The sequence below is a fragment of the Panthera onca genome, chromosome X (assembly GCF_046562875.1).
Source record: "Panthera onca isolate mPanOnc1 chromosome X, mPanOnc1 haplotype 2, whole genome shotgun sequence".
NCBI lineage: Eukaryota > Metazoa > Chordata > Mammalia > Carnivora > Felidae > Panthera > Panthera onca.
This window is the reverse complement of record NC_138357.1, coordinates 15,499,060-15,515,915: the sequence shown is the minus strand read 5'-3', so window position 1 is coordinate 15,515,915 and position 16,856 is coordinate 15,499,060. Positions and strand designations below refer to the sequence as shown.

General features: G+C 45.7%; 1 protein-coding gene across 5 annotated transcripts in view; it reads right to left on the bottom strand.

Moving 5' to 3' along the window:
* Positions 1–16,856, bottom strand: part of ARHGEF6 (Rac/Cdc42 guanine nucleotide exchange factor 6) — a 102,304-nt gene that overhangs the window by 10,324 nt on the left and 75,124 nt on the right. For 4 of the 5 annotated variants that reach the window (XM_081793921.1, XM_081793922.1, XM_081793925.1 and 1 more), the window contains 7 exons: positions 11,461–11,599; positions 8,724–8,783; positions 6,448–6,594; positions 3,341–3,427; positions 2,592–2,670; positions 1,828–1,973; positions 579–704 (listed from right to left, as the gene is read on the bottom strand). In XM_081793921.1, the coding sequence (XP_081650047.1) occupies positions 579–704; positions 1,828–1,973; positions 2,592–2,670; positions 3,341–3,427; positions 6,448–6,594; positions 8,724–8,783; positions 11,461–11,599 (784 nt within the window). The remainder of the gene's footprint in view (positions 1–578; positions 705–1,827; positions 1,974–2,591; positions 2,671–3,340; positions 3,428–6,447; positions 6,595–8,723; positions 8,784–11,460; positions 11,600–16,856) is intronic. The other variant, XM_081793923.1, reaches the window with a different exon arrangement.

Sequence of the window (16,856 nt, the reverse complement as noted above, 5' to 3'; positions counted from 1 at the left end):
CACACAGTTACAGAAGCCAGTGACTGACATTTCCTGACTGTGACTTTCAGGAAAAAAACAGAAAGAACCTTGAAGTCCCCATACTACCCAAATTTATCCAATGTTGCTTAGAAGCCTCACTTGAAAAGACATTCTTTTCATTAAACTCTTTTCCCTTTCCAACTGCAGCAGAAGGTCCAGACTCTCATAGCTCAGACTTATGGCTTGGTCCCATAAGACTTTCCTGATTTGGCTTTAATAGATCAAAATGATCCAAAATGCAGAACTGGGTCTGCCTGGTCGCAAACTGAACTCCAAGGAAGCGGCTTCTGTTTAAGATGTGTGGACATTATATACAATTATCAGGAAGGGACCGGGGAACCCAGGCAGTGCACATAAACCCTTCTGGATAAATATTTGCACAGGGACAATGGGGAAATGGAAAATTAAGAAATAACAACATCCCCGAGTCTAACGATTCACGACTGACTGACATGTATCACCTAGCATAAATTCTAGCACATCCCCACAGAACTCTTCGGAATAAGCTGTGACATTAGCTTGACAGACACATTTTATACCATATGTAGCAAAATTACCTCTTTATAACCTAGTGCTGCTGATGGTCTAAGTGGAGGTGCGGGTCGTAGACAACTTAAACTCCACGGTTTTATAATCTGAGGAGGCTCCAAGGGTCCTCGGGACTGTCCGGTAGAGCTAAAAGACTGGGAAAATGTCTGATGAGATGCTGGCGATCTGCCACCTGAACCCGACCTTGTGCCGCACGGCAAGAGAACAATAGTTTCATTGGATCAGCAAAGCCAACCACAGGAAAGGAAAGGTGGGAAAACAAAAGTCCAGATGATGGGGTCTCTAAGGAACAGCACAAAATCGACTCAACATCCTACGGGCCTGTCTTCCCTCTCTCTTCTGGAATTTGATTCACTAAAGTCAGGGGTGGCTTTCCTTCATAAGAGAGGAGAGTGGAGTCAGCACTGGATGGCTTCAGTCGGGTGCCTGGCACTCTATCAGGTGCTGAAATAGGTTATCCCAGCAGAACTGCCTAGGACAAACCTTAGCGAAGTGAAGTAACTAACTAGCTAGCAATTGACAAAGCCAAGATTTGACCTCAGATCTGATGCCGGAGCCCTTGTTCTTCCCACCACATCGCACAGTGCCTGAGACTGGAATTTTGGCATCACCGGTTGGAGTGTTAACAGCACTGCAATCCTCGCTCTCACTCAACAAGTACAGTAAAACCTCATCAATTCCAAGTCCAGGAATTCCAAATTCGTGATGACTTGGAAGAAGGCAGCGGCTGCAAGTTTACCCTTGAAGGTTGCCCGGTGAATGTGGAAGCCTAAATGAGATTACGTGGAGATGGTGAAGTACTTGGGCAGGTAAACTATCTGTTTTTTGACTCAGCACACAACGAACAGGAGAACAACGGCTGCTAATTAACCCGTTGGGATGAGCACTGGGTGCTGTACGGAAACCGATTTGACAATAAACTATATGTAATAAAAAAAAGCGAAAAGAAAATAAATCTCGTTTACCGCTAAAACATCTCAGTGGGACTTCTGATTAGACAAAACTTTGCGGGCAGCTGGCGGGAGCTCCTCAACGCCGTCCGACAAAGCCGCACACCTCTACGTAAAACCTTTCATTAATTTGGATGGACCTCCCTCCACAAGTAGTCAGAATTAGTGAGGTTTAACTGTACTTCAAGACCTACGAATATAGACAACCCAAAGACTAAGGGCATGCTCACTGCTTCTTGTAAGTCCTCTGCAGGCAGGTGTGACGAGAGACTCAGTAGTCCCCGGACCGCACAAGTGGACAACTTACGGAATGAGCACCAGACGAGGACGACGATGTTTTGGATAATGAGCTGCAAGAGGCAGGTCCCCTGATCAGTCTGCACAGCTGCTCCAGCCATTCCTGGAAGTCCTGGCTGTTGTTGCAATGGACCACAGTCCTCTCTACTAGGTTACCTGCATTGCCCCATTGGGAGCATTTGGAGACAAAAGACACGGAGGGCCTTGAGTTCACCTCATTCATAAACACACGTCGAGCAACTAAGGCTGGGGTGTCTGTTTCCATGAGTGTCCACAGCGATGAGATAACCCCTGTTGAAACCCCTGCTGAAGCAAGGCCAACATCCGATCTCGGGCTCCCTACTGGGGAACGAAGGGGGTAAGGCCCGGGGCCACCATCCCAGCGTGAGCTGCTGCGCCCTCTCGGTGCAGAGTGGAAATCACGTCACGTGGAAATCACACGGGCCTGGCAAAAGGGACCGTAGGCCAAAAGGTCAGGCCTGGTATTTTGCTCAATTTGTGCCTCTACGTCAGTCCATTCTGTTAGTTCTAACAAGTAGCTCCGATGCAAGAAAAGATTGAAACCAATGGCCACGCCGAGGCTTTTGAGTGGCCAGGAGACTTGGTTCTGTCGCCAGACCCTAATTATCCCAGAAAATGGAAGACACCTTGCTGTGGCCAGGTAAAACTTGCTCACGGACTTAGAGCAGAAAATAATAGCTTTTACTTACTCGAATCCCACTTCATTCCAAAAAGGATTTCGGGTAGCTACTTGAAACAGACAAGAGTGCCTACCTGTGATTTCAAATGTGTAGTCATTTCCTTCGATTTCATCTAATCTGGTCACCACGATTCCCGCGACTGGTATTTTTCCCTATCAGAAAAGGAACATTCCCATCAGTTCTGTGGTTAGATGTGCCCCGGCTTATGTCTATTAGATTTTCTGACCCTCTCGGAAATCACTGCTGATTCAGGGCTCGACATATTTCTCTGGCCTGCATGCTTCCCTGCTTTCAAATGTGATCAGACGAGAAAGCAAGGGGGCAATGTGGCTTGTGTTTTGCTAACACATCCTAAACCATACGGTCAGGATTTACAAACAGGCTTACTTGTTTTCTAACACATTTTCCGGAGAATCAGTCAACAGAGTAAAGATTCAAAAAAAAATTTTTTTTCCAGTTTCATGAACATTAGTCATTGCTAGGCCAGCTATAATAGGCAACAGTAACTTATAGCACTCCATATTTGGGGAGCGGACTGAAGGAAGTTTAATTTCCCAACGAGTGGAAGGACTTCTATCGGAACATTCGTAACCTAGCTCACAGCCAGCGCGATGGACGTTCAAGATAAACTCATTACAGCAATACAAAGGTTTTCCATCTAAGGAACATCTGCTCTTATAAGCTGTATAATTACAACAAAGGGTCAGAACATTCTGCATTTTCTGGCTGGAGCTTTTAGGGCCATAGAACAGATATTGCAACTGGATGCAAACCTGTTTTCATTCTGGGTCCTGCTGTTTGTTTTATATGAAATCTACTGACCTGATAGATAAAGCCACTCATCCGAGGACTTGCGGATAACATTATCAAGACACTTGAAAACAACATGAGGTACCGCTCCTCTTTTTCCTAAAGTGAAATGGAAAATATTAAGTGGAGGACAGAAAGTGGACATTTTGTTTGTTAAGAATTTCTGGAGTTGGGGCGCCTGGGTGGCGCAGTCGGTTAAGCGTCTGACTTCAGCCAGGTCACGATCTCGCGGTCTGTGAGTTCGAGCCCCGCGTCGGGCTCTGGGCTGATGGCTCAGAGCCTGGAGCCTGTTTCCGATTCTGTGTCTCCCTCTCTCTCTGCCCCTCCCCCGTTCATGCTCTGTCTCTCTCTGTCCCAAAAATAAATAAAAAAAACGTTGAAAAAAAAAATTAAAAAAAAAAAAAAAAAGAATTTCTGGAGTCACTGTTGTACATCACAGGGCTTATATACGGCAACGAAACATGAACAGTGACCTTTTAAAAAAGATACCCAACTTAAAAGCACAAGACTAGTTGAATTTGACATCGAAGTGAATATAAAGCCACAGTTTATCCCTCTTTTTCCTATACATAACGGTTAAATACAAATAACGTGCCTGTTTCCCAAGTATGTATGCCTGAGCAGTCACACAGTTAATGCCTTCCTACGCAAGCTGTAGGCAAAGCACAAGTCTCTAGGTTCGCAAAATGAAAATGATTTTACTCTGAAAAGTAGCAAAACAGAAGGGGCTTTCAGGTGGGAAAGCCTGAAATAGGAAATGTATTATGCTCTGGCATGTGTGTTAAGATCTTATTCATAAAATTACTTTTAATCAGTAAGAACATGAAAACCATCGTACTCATGTGAAACAAAGAAATAAATACCTTTTGAAAATGGCACCAAGGGAGATTTTACACGTGAGGGCTTCTCTGAACTCTACAAACAGATGCACACGTAGTAGATGCGAAAAAAATTACATCCAGGGGTGCCTGGGTGGCTCAGGTCACGATCTCACGGTTCGTGAGTTTGAGCCCCGCATCGGACTGTGTGCTGACAGCTCAGAGCCTGGAGCCTCCTTCGGATTCTGTGTCTCCCCGTGTCTGTCTCCCTGTCTCTGTCTGTCTCTCTCTCTCTCTCTCTTTCAAAAATAAATAAACATAAAAAAAATTTTTTTTAATTACATTCGGCTTACATGTCCAGCCATGTTAGCTCCAATTATCTCCATGCCCTTCTACAGACACTTAATCTCTTCTTCCTCCTTCCAGCAGCGTCGCCTGCTTAATGAGCTTTTCCTCTTTTGCCTTTAACATACGCACATCTCCTGTCCTAACAGGCCTTCCCTGGCCCCTGTGGCGCCTTCGATATAATACAGGCCTGCCTTGTTTCCTTGCGGTTCACTTCATTGCGCGTCACAGGTAGTCGTGTTCTTTAACAGACTGAAGGCCTGTGGCATCCCTGCGTGGAGCAGGTCTGTAAGTGCCATGCTTCCAGCAGCATTTGCTCGCTTCATGTCTGTCGCGTCAGGGTAACTGTTGCCATATTTCAAGCTTTTTCATTATTACTGTATTTGTTATGGGGATCTGCGATCAGTGGTTATGACTCACGGAGAGCTCAGACGATGGTTAGCATTTTGTAGCAATAAAGGAATTTTTTACGTTTTGTAGACTACATGGCACTGCACACTTAATAAACCACTGCGTAGCGTAGAGATAGCTTTTATACACACCGAGAGACCGCTCTGGAGCCAAACCCCCAGGATCTCCCGAGGTATGTCAGTACCCTGTTTCTCGGTATTTTATGGCCAAATGACTTGCTGCCTTCATTTTTCTCCTCATCGATTCCTCCCTAACTGCAGCCCCACCGCTGTCTCCGAGCCATCAATAACTGCCTTCTAGCAAAATCCGATGGCTTCTTCTTGGTCTCCATACTGCTTGACCTTTGAACCTTCTGCAGCACCCACCAACCTTCCCCAGGGTATCTGCGTCTTAAATGAGATTGCTTATTAACCCAAAGTAATGAATCTCTGACAGAGACCTGCCAGGGAGTATAGGAAGATGTCTGGGGACGGGGAAGGCAATTCTAACAGCCGATAAATCAGGCCAGGTGACATAACCAACCTTCCCCCCTCGCTGGACTGCCCCCTTCCTAAAAGACCTATTCCATCTCAGCCCTCCGTGCTTCTCTCTGGATACTTACTTCCTAGGAAGGCACATCTGTCAGGGACATCTAAATCCCTGCCTCTAACTCTGACCTCCCGCCCACGTTTCTCTACTGTTTTAATGGCCGCCCACAAGACATCGCCCCCTGGAGACCCACGGTCACTTGGACGTTAACAGGTCCAAGATGGCGGCCATCATCTCCTCCAGCCCATAGGTCACTGCTTCCTATCGGCTTTCCCTCCTAAATGGGGCTCAGATTTGGCCCTGAAGTTCCATTTTCTGCCCCCACCAGCTTCGTGGGGAAGGGGGGCGGGGTACTGCTCACTTGCCAACCCAGCCGGTCCTTCTGTTTACCTGACGTACGTGGTAGTCAGGTTAAGTATCATAAACACCCCTTCGCTCCCGTTTCTCTACTACTCGAGCCTCTAACAGTTCCCTGTTGCCTGCTGGGTGGATCTGAACGACTCTTGCCTGACGCCCAGCGTTCTCATAACCTGACTCTGTCTCGCCCCACGGCTTTCCTTCTCCCAACACACTTCCTCTGCTCCCGACAGCCCGGCTTCCTCGCCTTCCTGCAGCAAAAGGCCACGCTCCTGTTCTCTCCTGAGAGAAGAATGACCTCTGCCTTACGAAATGCTCGCCTTTTCCCTTCGTGGCCCTCCTCCTCGAGTCCCCTCTCCACAGCCTCCTTGCTCTCTCCCTTCTCTGAGCTTCCGTGCAACCCACTGTTGAGGCGCACCATCTACACTGACTACCTGGGTTCGTTTTCTGGCCGCAGCCTGTGTTTTCATCTGTGTTTAAGGCACGGCTCATCGCGTGGTCTCTCCTCCTCTCTCCCACAGCACCTGGCAGAGTGTGGGGCAAAGAAGAGGCGCTCGGTTTCCCGGCACGTTCGAGCAACCTGGCCTGGCCGGACGAACGAATCAAAGAAGAACAAGAAGAAAGATGGCAGCAATGGTGTTGAGCTGTGAAACCTCTTACCTCACATGTTCCATACTGCACCATTACTTGTGACATAAACAGAACATTCCCCAAGGTTTTAATACTCTCTCCTTCCCACGCCTGAATAGGTTCAGAAAGTATCTGCAACTCCAGCTGTTTTCTCTTCCTTAGATCTTGGCACTGCCCCTATGGAACCAAAGCAGAACATACTGGAAGAGGAATTCTTGCGAAACAGACCCAAAACAAGAGCAGAGTTAGAGGAAGCTTTGGGCTCTCAGATTTCCACAGCGTCCTGATTCCTCACCACGAATCCCATCACCAGATCCGTTCCTCACGGACAGAGAGACCCACGGCCCTGAAGCTCTAGCCTGGGGCCCCCAGAGGTTTTGCGAAGAAGAGCTACCTTTCGCTGTGCCAAAACAGCGAGACAAAATGGCAGAACGGGCTTGCTTCTCCATCACCGCAGGTATATGAGGAGACAAGTGGCTGGCTGGGGTCCCTGCTCTAGCCCCTTTCCAGCTCGTCACCAAGCCGTTTTATTTTACTAACACATGCTCAGTTTCCAACCAAGCGACAGCTTAGTAAAGCAAACAAACACAAAATGACTCCAGGGGCTCTAGAAAAAGGGAAAACTAAATTTCTCCTGCTGCAGTGAATCAAATAGACCTTACAACGAAACAGAGGCACTGCCTATGCTTTGTTTAGGGACTGGGAGTAGGTTGGTATGGAGAAAAAAATACTACATTAATTCTGTTCCTAAAAGAATTGTAAGAAAGAGATACAACTGAATTTTATGAATACAAAGTGAAAATACAAACCAGGAAACAAAATGTGGGGTATGAATACTATATCTATCTATCTATCTATCTATCTATCTATCTATCTATCTACATATAGATAGATATAGATCACTGTTTCAGAAAATGTGAAGTCATCTTAGAATAATTTTTAACAGTATTTACACATTTGTTAAAAAATGTAACAGTATTTACTCCAAATTGAATATGAAAATAAGCATATGGTTAATTATGTTACTGTTTCCAAATAAATGTCACAGTTCCCTGGGGGCTGTGTTTTCTATAAAATCTCTGCTGCCCCTTTCGGCTAAATGGAAACTTGAAGAAATCAGTTCACTGGACACATGTTTCTGAAGCATCTAAAGTGGGAATAAATATACTAGAACCATCAAAGCAAGCTTCACAACATGTACTATGGTCAGAAAGAAATATTGTTGTCAAAAGGAATTTTATATTCAATTTACGTAGGACAAAATAAAAGGGACGCAAATAGTAATAAATGCCATGTAAAACTGCCAAGATTAAACTGTGACCTATGACAACAAAAGGTATTTAATGTAATACCTTACTCTGGACTTCAACTTGCTGTTTACCTGTGGACGCATCACGTACTGATCTTTCAACAGCAATAAAAATGAGGTGATGGCGAATGTTGCATCACAACCTTATAGCAAGAACCGACAACTAACCATGGATCCCAATCCCTTGGAATGCTACATTAATGTCTAGAATGGGGGCACCTGGGTGGCTCACTAGGGTAAGCGTCTGACTCTTGGTTTCAGTTCAGGTCATGATCTCACCGTTTGTGGGTTCGAGCCCACACTGACAGCCTGCTTGAGACTCTCTCTCTCTCTCTCTCTCTCTCTGCACCTCCCCTGCTTGCTTGCTCTCTCTCTCAAAATAAATACATAGACACTAAAAAAAAAAAAAGAAATGTCTAGAATGAAGCTAAACTTAATCAATCACCCAAAGTGATGCTTTGTTTTCTCCTAAAAGGCCACCAAGTGCTTTTACATCAGTGGGTTCAAGAAGACATTAACAATCATGCTCAAGATACAAGATTACAAAACAATTGCATTTTAGTAGGTTTTTTTCCTTTCAGATTTGATGAAGGATTTCTTTTTCATACGCAAAGAGTAAAACTCACACCCTTTGGCATAAATAGATGAATCCAGCATCGATGGCAATCAGTGAGTGACAAGTTGCACAGACACAAGGTGAACGACACGGGGGTAAAGACAAAGAGACAAAAGGAAACCCCCCACCTACACAACAATGCTTAATGTGGCAGAGACTTCAAATGTGAGTGCTTTATACCCTCAGCCTGGCAACCTTTCATAGGTAAGCATGATTTTTGGAAGACAAAATTAAATGAAACAATCACTGCGATACTGTCGCTAAAGCTTATTGTTTCCACTCTAAAGACCTTTGCATTGGGAAAGAGACGTTACACACAAATCACTCTTTTAGGAACAACGCATACACAACGGAGAATTATAATTTGAGAGCATCACCTACCATGAGAGTTTTGAATGCTACGATTGCTTTCAGAATATCCTGATGATCTGGATGCATATCCTAGTAAAGGAATACATTGTAAAACAATGTTAAAGGAGAACAGATCAGCTGTCGCCAGGGGTTGGGGGGGAAGGAGGGTTGCGGCTGCAAAGAGACAGGAAATCCGAGGGGATGATGGAACCATTCTGTATCCCCGTTGTGGCGGTGGTAACACAAATTTAAAGATTACATAATACAACAGCACTTGAGCCTTTGGAATCTCAGCACCTCCGATTATCAGGCGAGCAAGAAATTAAGACAGCCGGTAACACATCATGGGTTTGGCAACAACATACTAGGTGCGGTTATTGGGGCAAGAGCTCTCGTTTCCCCTTTTGCTGCTATACTTGAGATAAGAAATAACCATTAGTTGGCGGGGGGCATCGTCAGGCCATGTTGTTAATAAGTGACCAGAGGTAGGGAGTTGTGGAAACAGAGGAGCGGTCGGAGAAAAATCAATCCAATCTCATTTCCTAAAATGCCTCCATTTTCTTTCGGGGGGTTCAACGTGGCAGACGGGGAAAACAATTCCAAGCTCCATACCGTGTGTTCTTTTGCAAGCGAGGTTCTTACGTATGGTCTGCAATTCCATGGTACTTACAACCCCGAAGAGTGGACAGCTTCAAAAACTACTTGCAGGGATCCACATCTCCGTAACTGTCCACGAAGGGAAAGGGGTGATGCTTGGGGAAGCTGTATACCTAACATGGGGGGCACATGGGGTGCAGCTGCGTACCTAACCTTGGGGGTATATGTACACCTAACCTTTGGAATTCAGCTGGAATAAATGGAAGGAGAAAATCCGCCGTTCGGCCGGCCTTGGGTCACAAAACGCAGCTGAACAGACCAGGGGTCTGCCCCAAGCCAAGAACTGTATCGCGTGTGTGGAGAAAGGCTGTATTCCATCATAGTTAGATGTATCCTTAGCCAGACTAGCGGAGAGCTGACAAGTTCAGGTTCTATTCTACCATTAGCCAGCAGCCAGGCTAAATGATGAGAAAGCTGGAGAAGGAGTCTCACCGGATGGTGAACTCGGGTGCGTGTTATCTGATGGTGGGAAATGGAAGGCAGCCAAAGGCAGGGAAGCAACAGAAAAGGGAGACAGGAGGGAACACGGGTTCCACTTCAAGGAAGGTCAAGAGAGAGGATCCCGGCAGTGGGGGCATCTGGGGAGTCTTCTCCTCAAACGGAGCGCATATTAGTACCTCAGCCCTGAGCAGTAACAGAAACTGATGCCGCTGCTTTCTGGATTTTTGTGATAAGCAAGGAGGGGCAAACCTCAAACGGTTCGGCAAACTGGTTGAGCTTTTGGAAAGGCATCCAGAGGTCAACACCTTCCCAAGCCCTAACTGAAATTTCACTCCGGCAGGCTTTACTCACTCACGGGCTCCCTGCTGCCTCCAGCTTTCCGGCAGGTCAAATAACCTGAGAATGTGGTTTTGCTCAGAGTACATGCTTTCAATCCTTACAAATGCTGACGAGACCGGCAGTGTGCAACCTTTTTCTTTAAAGATAATCAAGCCCTTTAAAACCTCAAAACCTTTCCCCAGACACAGGAAGAGCAACTAGGGTAAACGCAGCCTCCCCCAGAGGGCCCTCCTCTCCCACCCACACCACCTCCGGCGCCCATGCTCGATGGCTCAAGGACAATTCTAGAAGCTATCCCTGTTGATTGGTTTTTAAGAAAAGGATTGGGCCTCTCGATGAAATAATATTCAGTTATCAGGCCTCGGTGCAAACCTTAATATTCAAAGAAGATTACAGCTATGCCACGGCTGGGGCAAGCCAACTAGAAGTTTATAAACAAAAATGTGAGGGAACTTTGGTGTAGATCTACGATGCGTAGACAGATAAACTAATATTGGACCCGTCTATGAATCTTTAAGGAAATACCAGAATCTTCCAGTGTCATCCAGAGTCAGAAAGCTGAGTGATCACAGGGCTGTAGAGATATCGACCCCTGTCTAGAGTGAAAGCGGTATTTCTATTTTCTGACGTTTTGCTCTGTGTGTCTCCCACAGTCAGTTTGGTTCATATACCGGAACAACGGAAGATCTTGGTCGATTTTGATTGAACTGCCGTCTACAGATGAAGAAAACCTAAGTCAACCGGTTAGCATGGGCTTGAGAGAAGCGGCTGGACCGAGAAGGGGAACGATCATGAATATTGAGTAGTAAAGGAGGTGGGACCTTTGGTTATAAGATGAATAAATTCTGGGGATCTAATGTGCAGCGTGGTGGTCACAGTTTATACCACTGTGTCGTATACTTGAAATTTACTGAGAGTCTATCCTGAGTGTTCTCATCCTCTCTGTGAGGTGATGGAATTCACTTGCTCTGGGAATCATTTTACAATGTATACATATATTAAACCATCATACTGTAACACTTTAAAACTCACAATGTACAACCTAAATATACACAATTTTTATTTGTCAATCAGACCCCAGTAAAAGTGGGAAGATTAAATAAACTAAGTAAACCTTTAAAAAAATCTCCAGAAGGGGGAAATAAAGGAATGCTCCCCCCCCCCCTTATTTTGCTGCATAATGAGGAAAACTAGAAGCCCAGGGAAGCGGGAAGATTGAATCAGGTAAAATTTGAAACCCAGGCCTTTTCTGAATTCCTCGGCAAGCTTAGTCTGGAAGGAGACTGGCTGCTTCTTCCAGAGCACAGGCCCATGCGTGGCCTTCCCTTACCTCCATATGGCGTTCCAGCTCTTGCAAGAGAGTCACATACTTTTCCAGTCGCATGAACGGTTTGCTGAGGCTGGTTGTTAAAATGAGGATACCTGGGCTGGACGCACCTTGACTTTCCATAAATTGTTCCAGATCATCGCTAGAAAAAGAACGAACATGGCTTTGCTATTGCTTCATGTTCTATGCAAAGAATTATCAGCCAAGCATCATTTGCCTATATTTCGTACAATATAAAACCAAATAGAAGTTAGTCGCGCTAATCCAAATGCTGTCCCATGCACGTCAGTGCAAGCGGCGGAGGGGCGGACAGAGGGAGACACAGAGTCCAAAGCAGGCTCCAGGCTCGGAGCTGTCAGCACAGAGCCCGACGCGGGGCTCGAACTCACGGACCGTGAGATCATGACCTGAGCCGAAGTTGGACACTCAACCGACTGAGCCACCCAGGCGCCCCAACATACGGTTTTAAAAAGTATTTTCTCAGTCGCCGCAAACATTCAAGTTATTGGCTGGTCAAAGGCGCAGGGTAGCGACTCACCACATGCTCCCTATCACCGGGCACCCACTCATAATGTTCAGAATCAAGTTGAAAATTCGGATAGCTGCGTGTTTGTGTGACTAACCACAAAGTCACGGAGCCTAGGATCTGAAACCAGTGCAGCAGGCGACACAGACAATTCCCATAAGGCAACAACTCGGTTAAAAGAAAAAGGCTATTCATATGTTGTGAACTGTGCCCAGGAAGCTCGTGCTTCTTCTGCTTTTTGCACCGTCTGGATTGTCTCCTTTCTCCCCGCGTGATATTGAGGCCTGGCGCTGAAAGATCATTTTAATATTCATTTATGCAAAATGAAATTAAAGAAGGACACCCACTGCCTACCTGCCAGCCTATTCTGAAACTTCTGCTTATTACTTGGCCCCTTTTACCTCTTTGCTTGCCCGGGCGTATCCAATCAGTCTCGCGTTTATTCCTTTGCATTCCTGCTGCCACTGTCTTGCTTCGGACCTTTCTTTCATCCCATCTGGTTCACTCCAAGAGCCCAACTGGTCTCCTGGCTTCCGGGCCTTTTTGCTTCCAAGTCGTCCTGCAGACCACGGCTCTAAGCCTCTTCCTTTCTCACTCAAGAACCTCTGCTTGCCTCCAAAACCAAGCCTTAACTTTGTAGACTCCTACTGGTCCCACCAATCTTTCTCATCACCCTCGATCACGAACCTTCTCCTACAAAATGACCTACTTCCTTGTGTTCAAGGAAACTTGGGGAGGGGATGCATGGCAGGTCACCCCTATTAATAGACACCGTCCCTCCTTGGGCTTTTGTGAGTGAGAGAGAAAAGGATGGCGTTTCAGCTGATGTCCCAGGAACATGCCGTGCAGGGAAAACGGGCTGGGAGTCACTGCCTTAACGGAAGCTGGATCGCATGGGAGAGGTCACACCTGACAATCCACACCGAGTACTGTCATCGGTTGTTGCAGTCTGGCCCCCGAAGCCCCTGAGAGGAGAGAAGTACCCTGACCTGCAGTCATAAAACAGGTCTGGTCACCCTGGATCGCTTACCTAGCCTCAGCTGACTCATCTGTACAACAGAGATAAAACCCACTTCCTAGGGGCGCCTGGATGGCTCAGGCGGTTAAGTGCCCGACTTAGGCTCAGGTCATGATCTCATGGTTTGGTTCGTGAGTAACGGTTCGGTTTATGAGTTGGAGCCCCGCATCAGGCTCGCTGCTGTCAGCACAGAGCCCCCTTTGGATCCTCTGTGCCCCCTCTCTCTCTGCTCCTCCCCCGCTAGCCCACGCGCGCTCTCTCTCTCTCTCTCTCTCAAAAATAAATAAACATTTTCAACAAAAAACCAAGGGGGCCTGGGTGGCTCAGTCAGTTCAGCGTCCAACTTTCGGTGTCAGCTCAGGTCATGATCGCACAGTTCGTGAGTTTGAGCTCCGTAGTCGGGCTCTGCGCTGGCAGTGAGGAACGGGCTTGGGATTCTCTCTCGCCCTCTCTCCCTCCGCCCCTCCCCAACTCCCGCTCACGCTCTCTCTCAAAATAAAGAAATAAACTTAAAAAAAAAAAGATAAAAACAAACAAGAAAAACCCTACTTCCTACTAAAATTCTGAAGATTCGGTATTGGGGTTTAGAAGGCTACTGTTTCATGCTAAGATCTTTGCACACATTCATTCTTATTTAATATGGATGCCAACACTTCAAAACAGATGTTATCCTCATTTTACAGATGAGAAACCTGAGATTCAGGAAGAGAGAGTACTCCTAAGTAAGTAGCTAAGTTGGGGTTCATGCCCAGGTCTGAGGTCAAAGCCTCAAGTCTTTCCATGATGCCACACTGCCTCTGTACAGAAAAGTAGTTTGTAAACTTCAGCCTGAAAATGCATCTTTATTACTATTATTACTATGCCAGGGCAAATACCTTGCTAAAATCACATCTTTAAAAACTACCATTAAGCTGTGATTTCCAGCTTAATGGAAACTCAATTGATGTGAAGTTTCCAACCAAGAGCACAAAGTGCACAAGGAGGTTTAAAAATTCATTACATAAAAAATATAATTAGGAAAATAACTTGAATTTGGAGAATGCATCTGAGAAGAAATGTAATTTAGAGAAAATCACTTTCCTAATTTCTTTTCAATTTGGTAAACAAGTCTTTCTGTGACTACAGAATTGCCCGCATCCTCAATATTCTAACTCTAATTGATACAGGGGTTACAACAATTAAAAGCAAATGCTAGCATGTACTTTGTTATTACTTTCCGTGCAGCACTCCAACTTCTAGGCTTGCTTAATATTATAAGAGAATTAAATTTTTTTTTTCCATTTAACATGAGATCATCGGCTATCAGGAAGAAATGAACATTTGACGAGTGCAACGGAAGAACAAAATGGTCTTAATAAAGCCACTGCCCGTTACAATTAATAGGTCCTAAAAGACACATTTTACTTAGCCCGATAAATTTAATGCACAAATTAATATCATTATACAAAAATGAAACACTCAAATATATATTGTGATACCAAAGAACAAGCTGTCTTGAAAATGCAGTTTTTAACTTTATGCAGCCTATTGGAAATGTCAATGGGTTGACTTGTTTTTCAAGCTTAACATGTTCTGTACACGTGATACTATAAAACACAAGCAGTTGTCGAGGTATGGATGCTGTTTTAGACTCAACATATAGTGTACCTCACAGAATGCATGGTGGATGGGGCTCTGGGACATTCTGGGTTGGGCTGGAAAGCTCCAGAAAACTATCTTACCTTATAGTACCTATACAGAGCTTAACCACATCATATAAGAGCGTTTCTGTGGAATCTTTGCAGAGATTTCTACTTTGTTTTTTTTTTTTTTAATTTTTTAACGTTTATTTATTTTTGAGACAGGGACAGAGTGTGAGCAGGGGAGGGGCAGAGATAGAGAGGGAGACACAGAATGGAAGCAGGCTCCAGGCTCTGAGCTGTCAGCACAGAGCCCGACGTGGGGCTCGAACCCATGAACCGTGAGAACATGACCCGAGCTGAAGTCGGATGCTTCACCGACTGAGCCACCCAGGCGCCCCAGAGATTTCTACTTTGAATGATGAGAGGTCTACCTAGAGCAGCTGGAAAAGGATCGGAGATCTCCCCTCCACAGCCCCCTCCTTCCCACTCCCCTTTCGTGGAAATCACTCTGTTGGAGGCCCCGGGGTGGGGGTGGGGAGTCTGGCCAGTGGAAGATCCCAGGGATGCCGCTCAACTGGGCTGGGTGGATCCCTATTATTCCTTTTTCATTCACCTCATCCCACAGACCAGGCTGTCTGCTTCTTTTTTGTTCCCACCACTTTTTTTTTCTGACCAGTCTCACTTGACCCCTTCCCCGGTTCCTCAAAGACACAAACGGAACAGAAGCTACTTTCAGAATGTTCCCAACGCTCCTTGTCCCGAAGCAAATGCACAACACAGTTCTTTGGGTTTTTCTCAAAGTCTTCTATTGCTGACAACATGGTAAACAGAGGGTGAAAACTCACAAGAGGGAAAGGGCCCAGCGGTGTTTGTCGCTGCAATGGAGACAGAAGTAGGTAGGGTTCAGACCTGTCTTAGCGCTCATTCTCCCACCTCTTTGCTCTCTCTTTAAATCCGGGCCCCTGTCTCTCGTCAAAAGGATGGGAGCCACACCAGAGCGCGGGAGAGAAGTGGGTATTTTTGTAAGGGAGAGGTTAATCCCAGGAAGAAGGAAGAGCTTCAGTAATAAGCCTGAAGGGGAGAGAGAGGGGAAATCCCAAAAGACCTCAACCAGGGGATAACAAAAGACTGGGGCAGCCATTCAAATATATGTAAATATGGGGACACATCAAGGTGGGGGTCTGCCTCTATATCCAAATTCAGATAATGCATTACTGCATTTTTCACCAGGTGCTAACACGCCATGAATTTTAAAGCCTTAGACCTCATGGCCCATTGTCAGGCGCATTTCTGGTATGATACTGCCACCTGCAGGCTGAAAGGGAGAAGTTCGACTGACTGGCCTGCCCAGGCTCCAGGGATTTTCCAGCGTCTGACCATCCACAGATTCGGCAGGCAAAGAACAGAAACCCACCAGAGTCCTTATTTCAGCTGACAGCTTCGTCTAAAACAGGATTTTAGACTGAAATTTCTGGAAATTTCATTCAACTACGCCTCGCCTTTACTGTGTCAGCATAAATCGCCACAAAATGCATGTAAAACAGCTGAGATTATGTTAGAACCACGTCTGGGGAAACCCCGCCAAGTATTTCAATTTAATTTTCACTCCTTACATGCAAATCAAAGGTTCGATAAAAATTCCGTTCTATGGGACTCCAATGAGTCCTCCATCATTTCAAGGGATAGTATAAAATTCTCAAAAAACATCACCAACCCAAAGGAAGCAAACCGGATATAATCCCCCCCCAAAAGTTGAGAACCTCTAAATTAACTATGTGACAAACTTTAAATCATAATGTTTGAAGGAGTTTCTACGGTTATGCATAAAACTGAATTCCTAATATGGGGAAATGCAGTCAGTAACATTTTAACACACAGTTACAACAGAAACTTCTCTGAACACTACAGAAGTCCGCTACTTGAGGCACACTGTTTCTGGAATTGCTACTCTCAGGTTAAAAGGAAAAGAATATGTGCTCATCAAAATGGTAAGCTAACATGAGGGGGATCTCTTTTTTCCACGTTTAGTTTATATTTGAGAAAGAGAGAGAGAGAGAGAGAGAGAGAGAGAGAGAGAGAGAAAGCAAGCAGGTAGGGGGGCAGAGAGAGAGGAAGATACAGAATACGAACCAGGCTCCAGGCTCCAAGCTGTCAGCACAGAGCCTGACACGGGGCTCGAACTCACAAAATGTGAGATCATGACCTGAGCCGAAGTCAGACGCTTAACCAACTG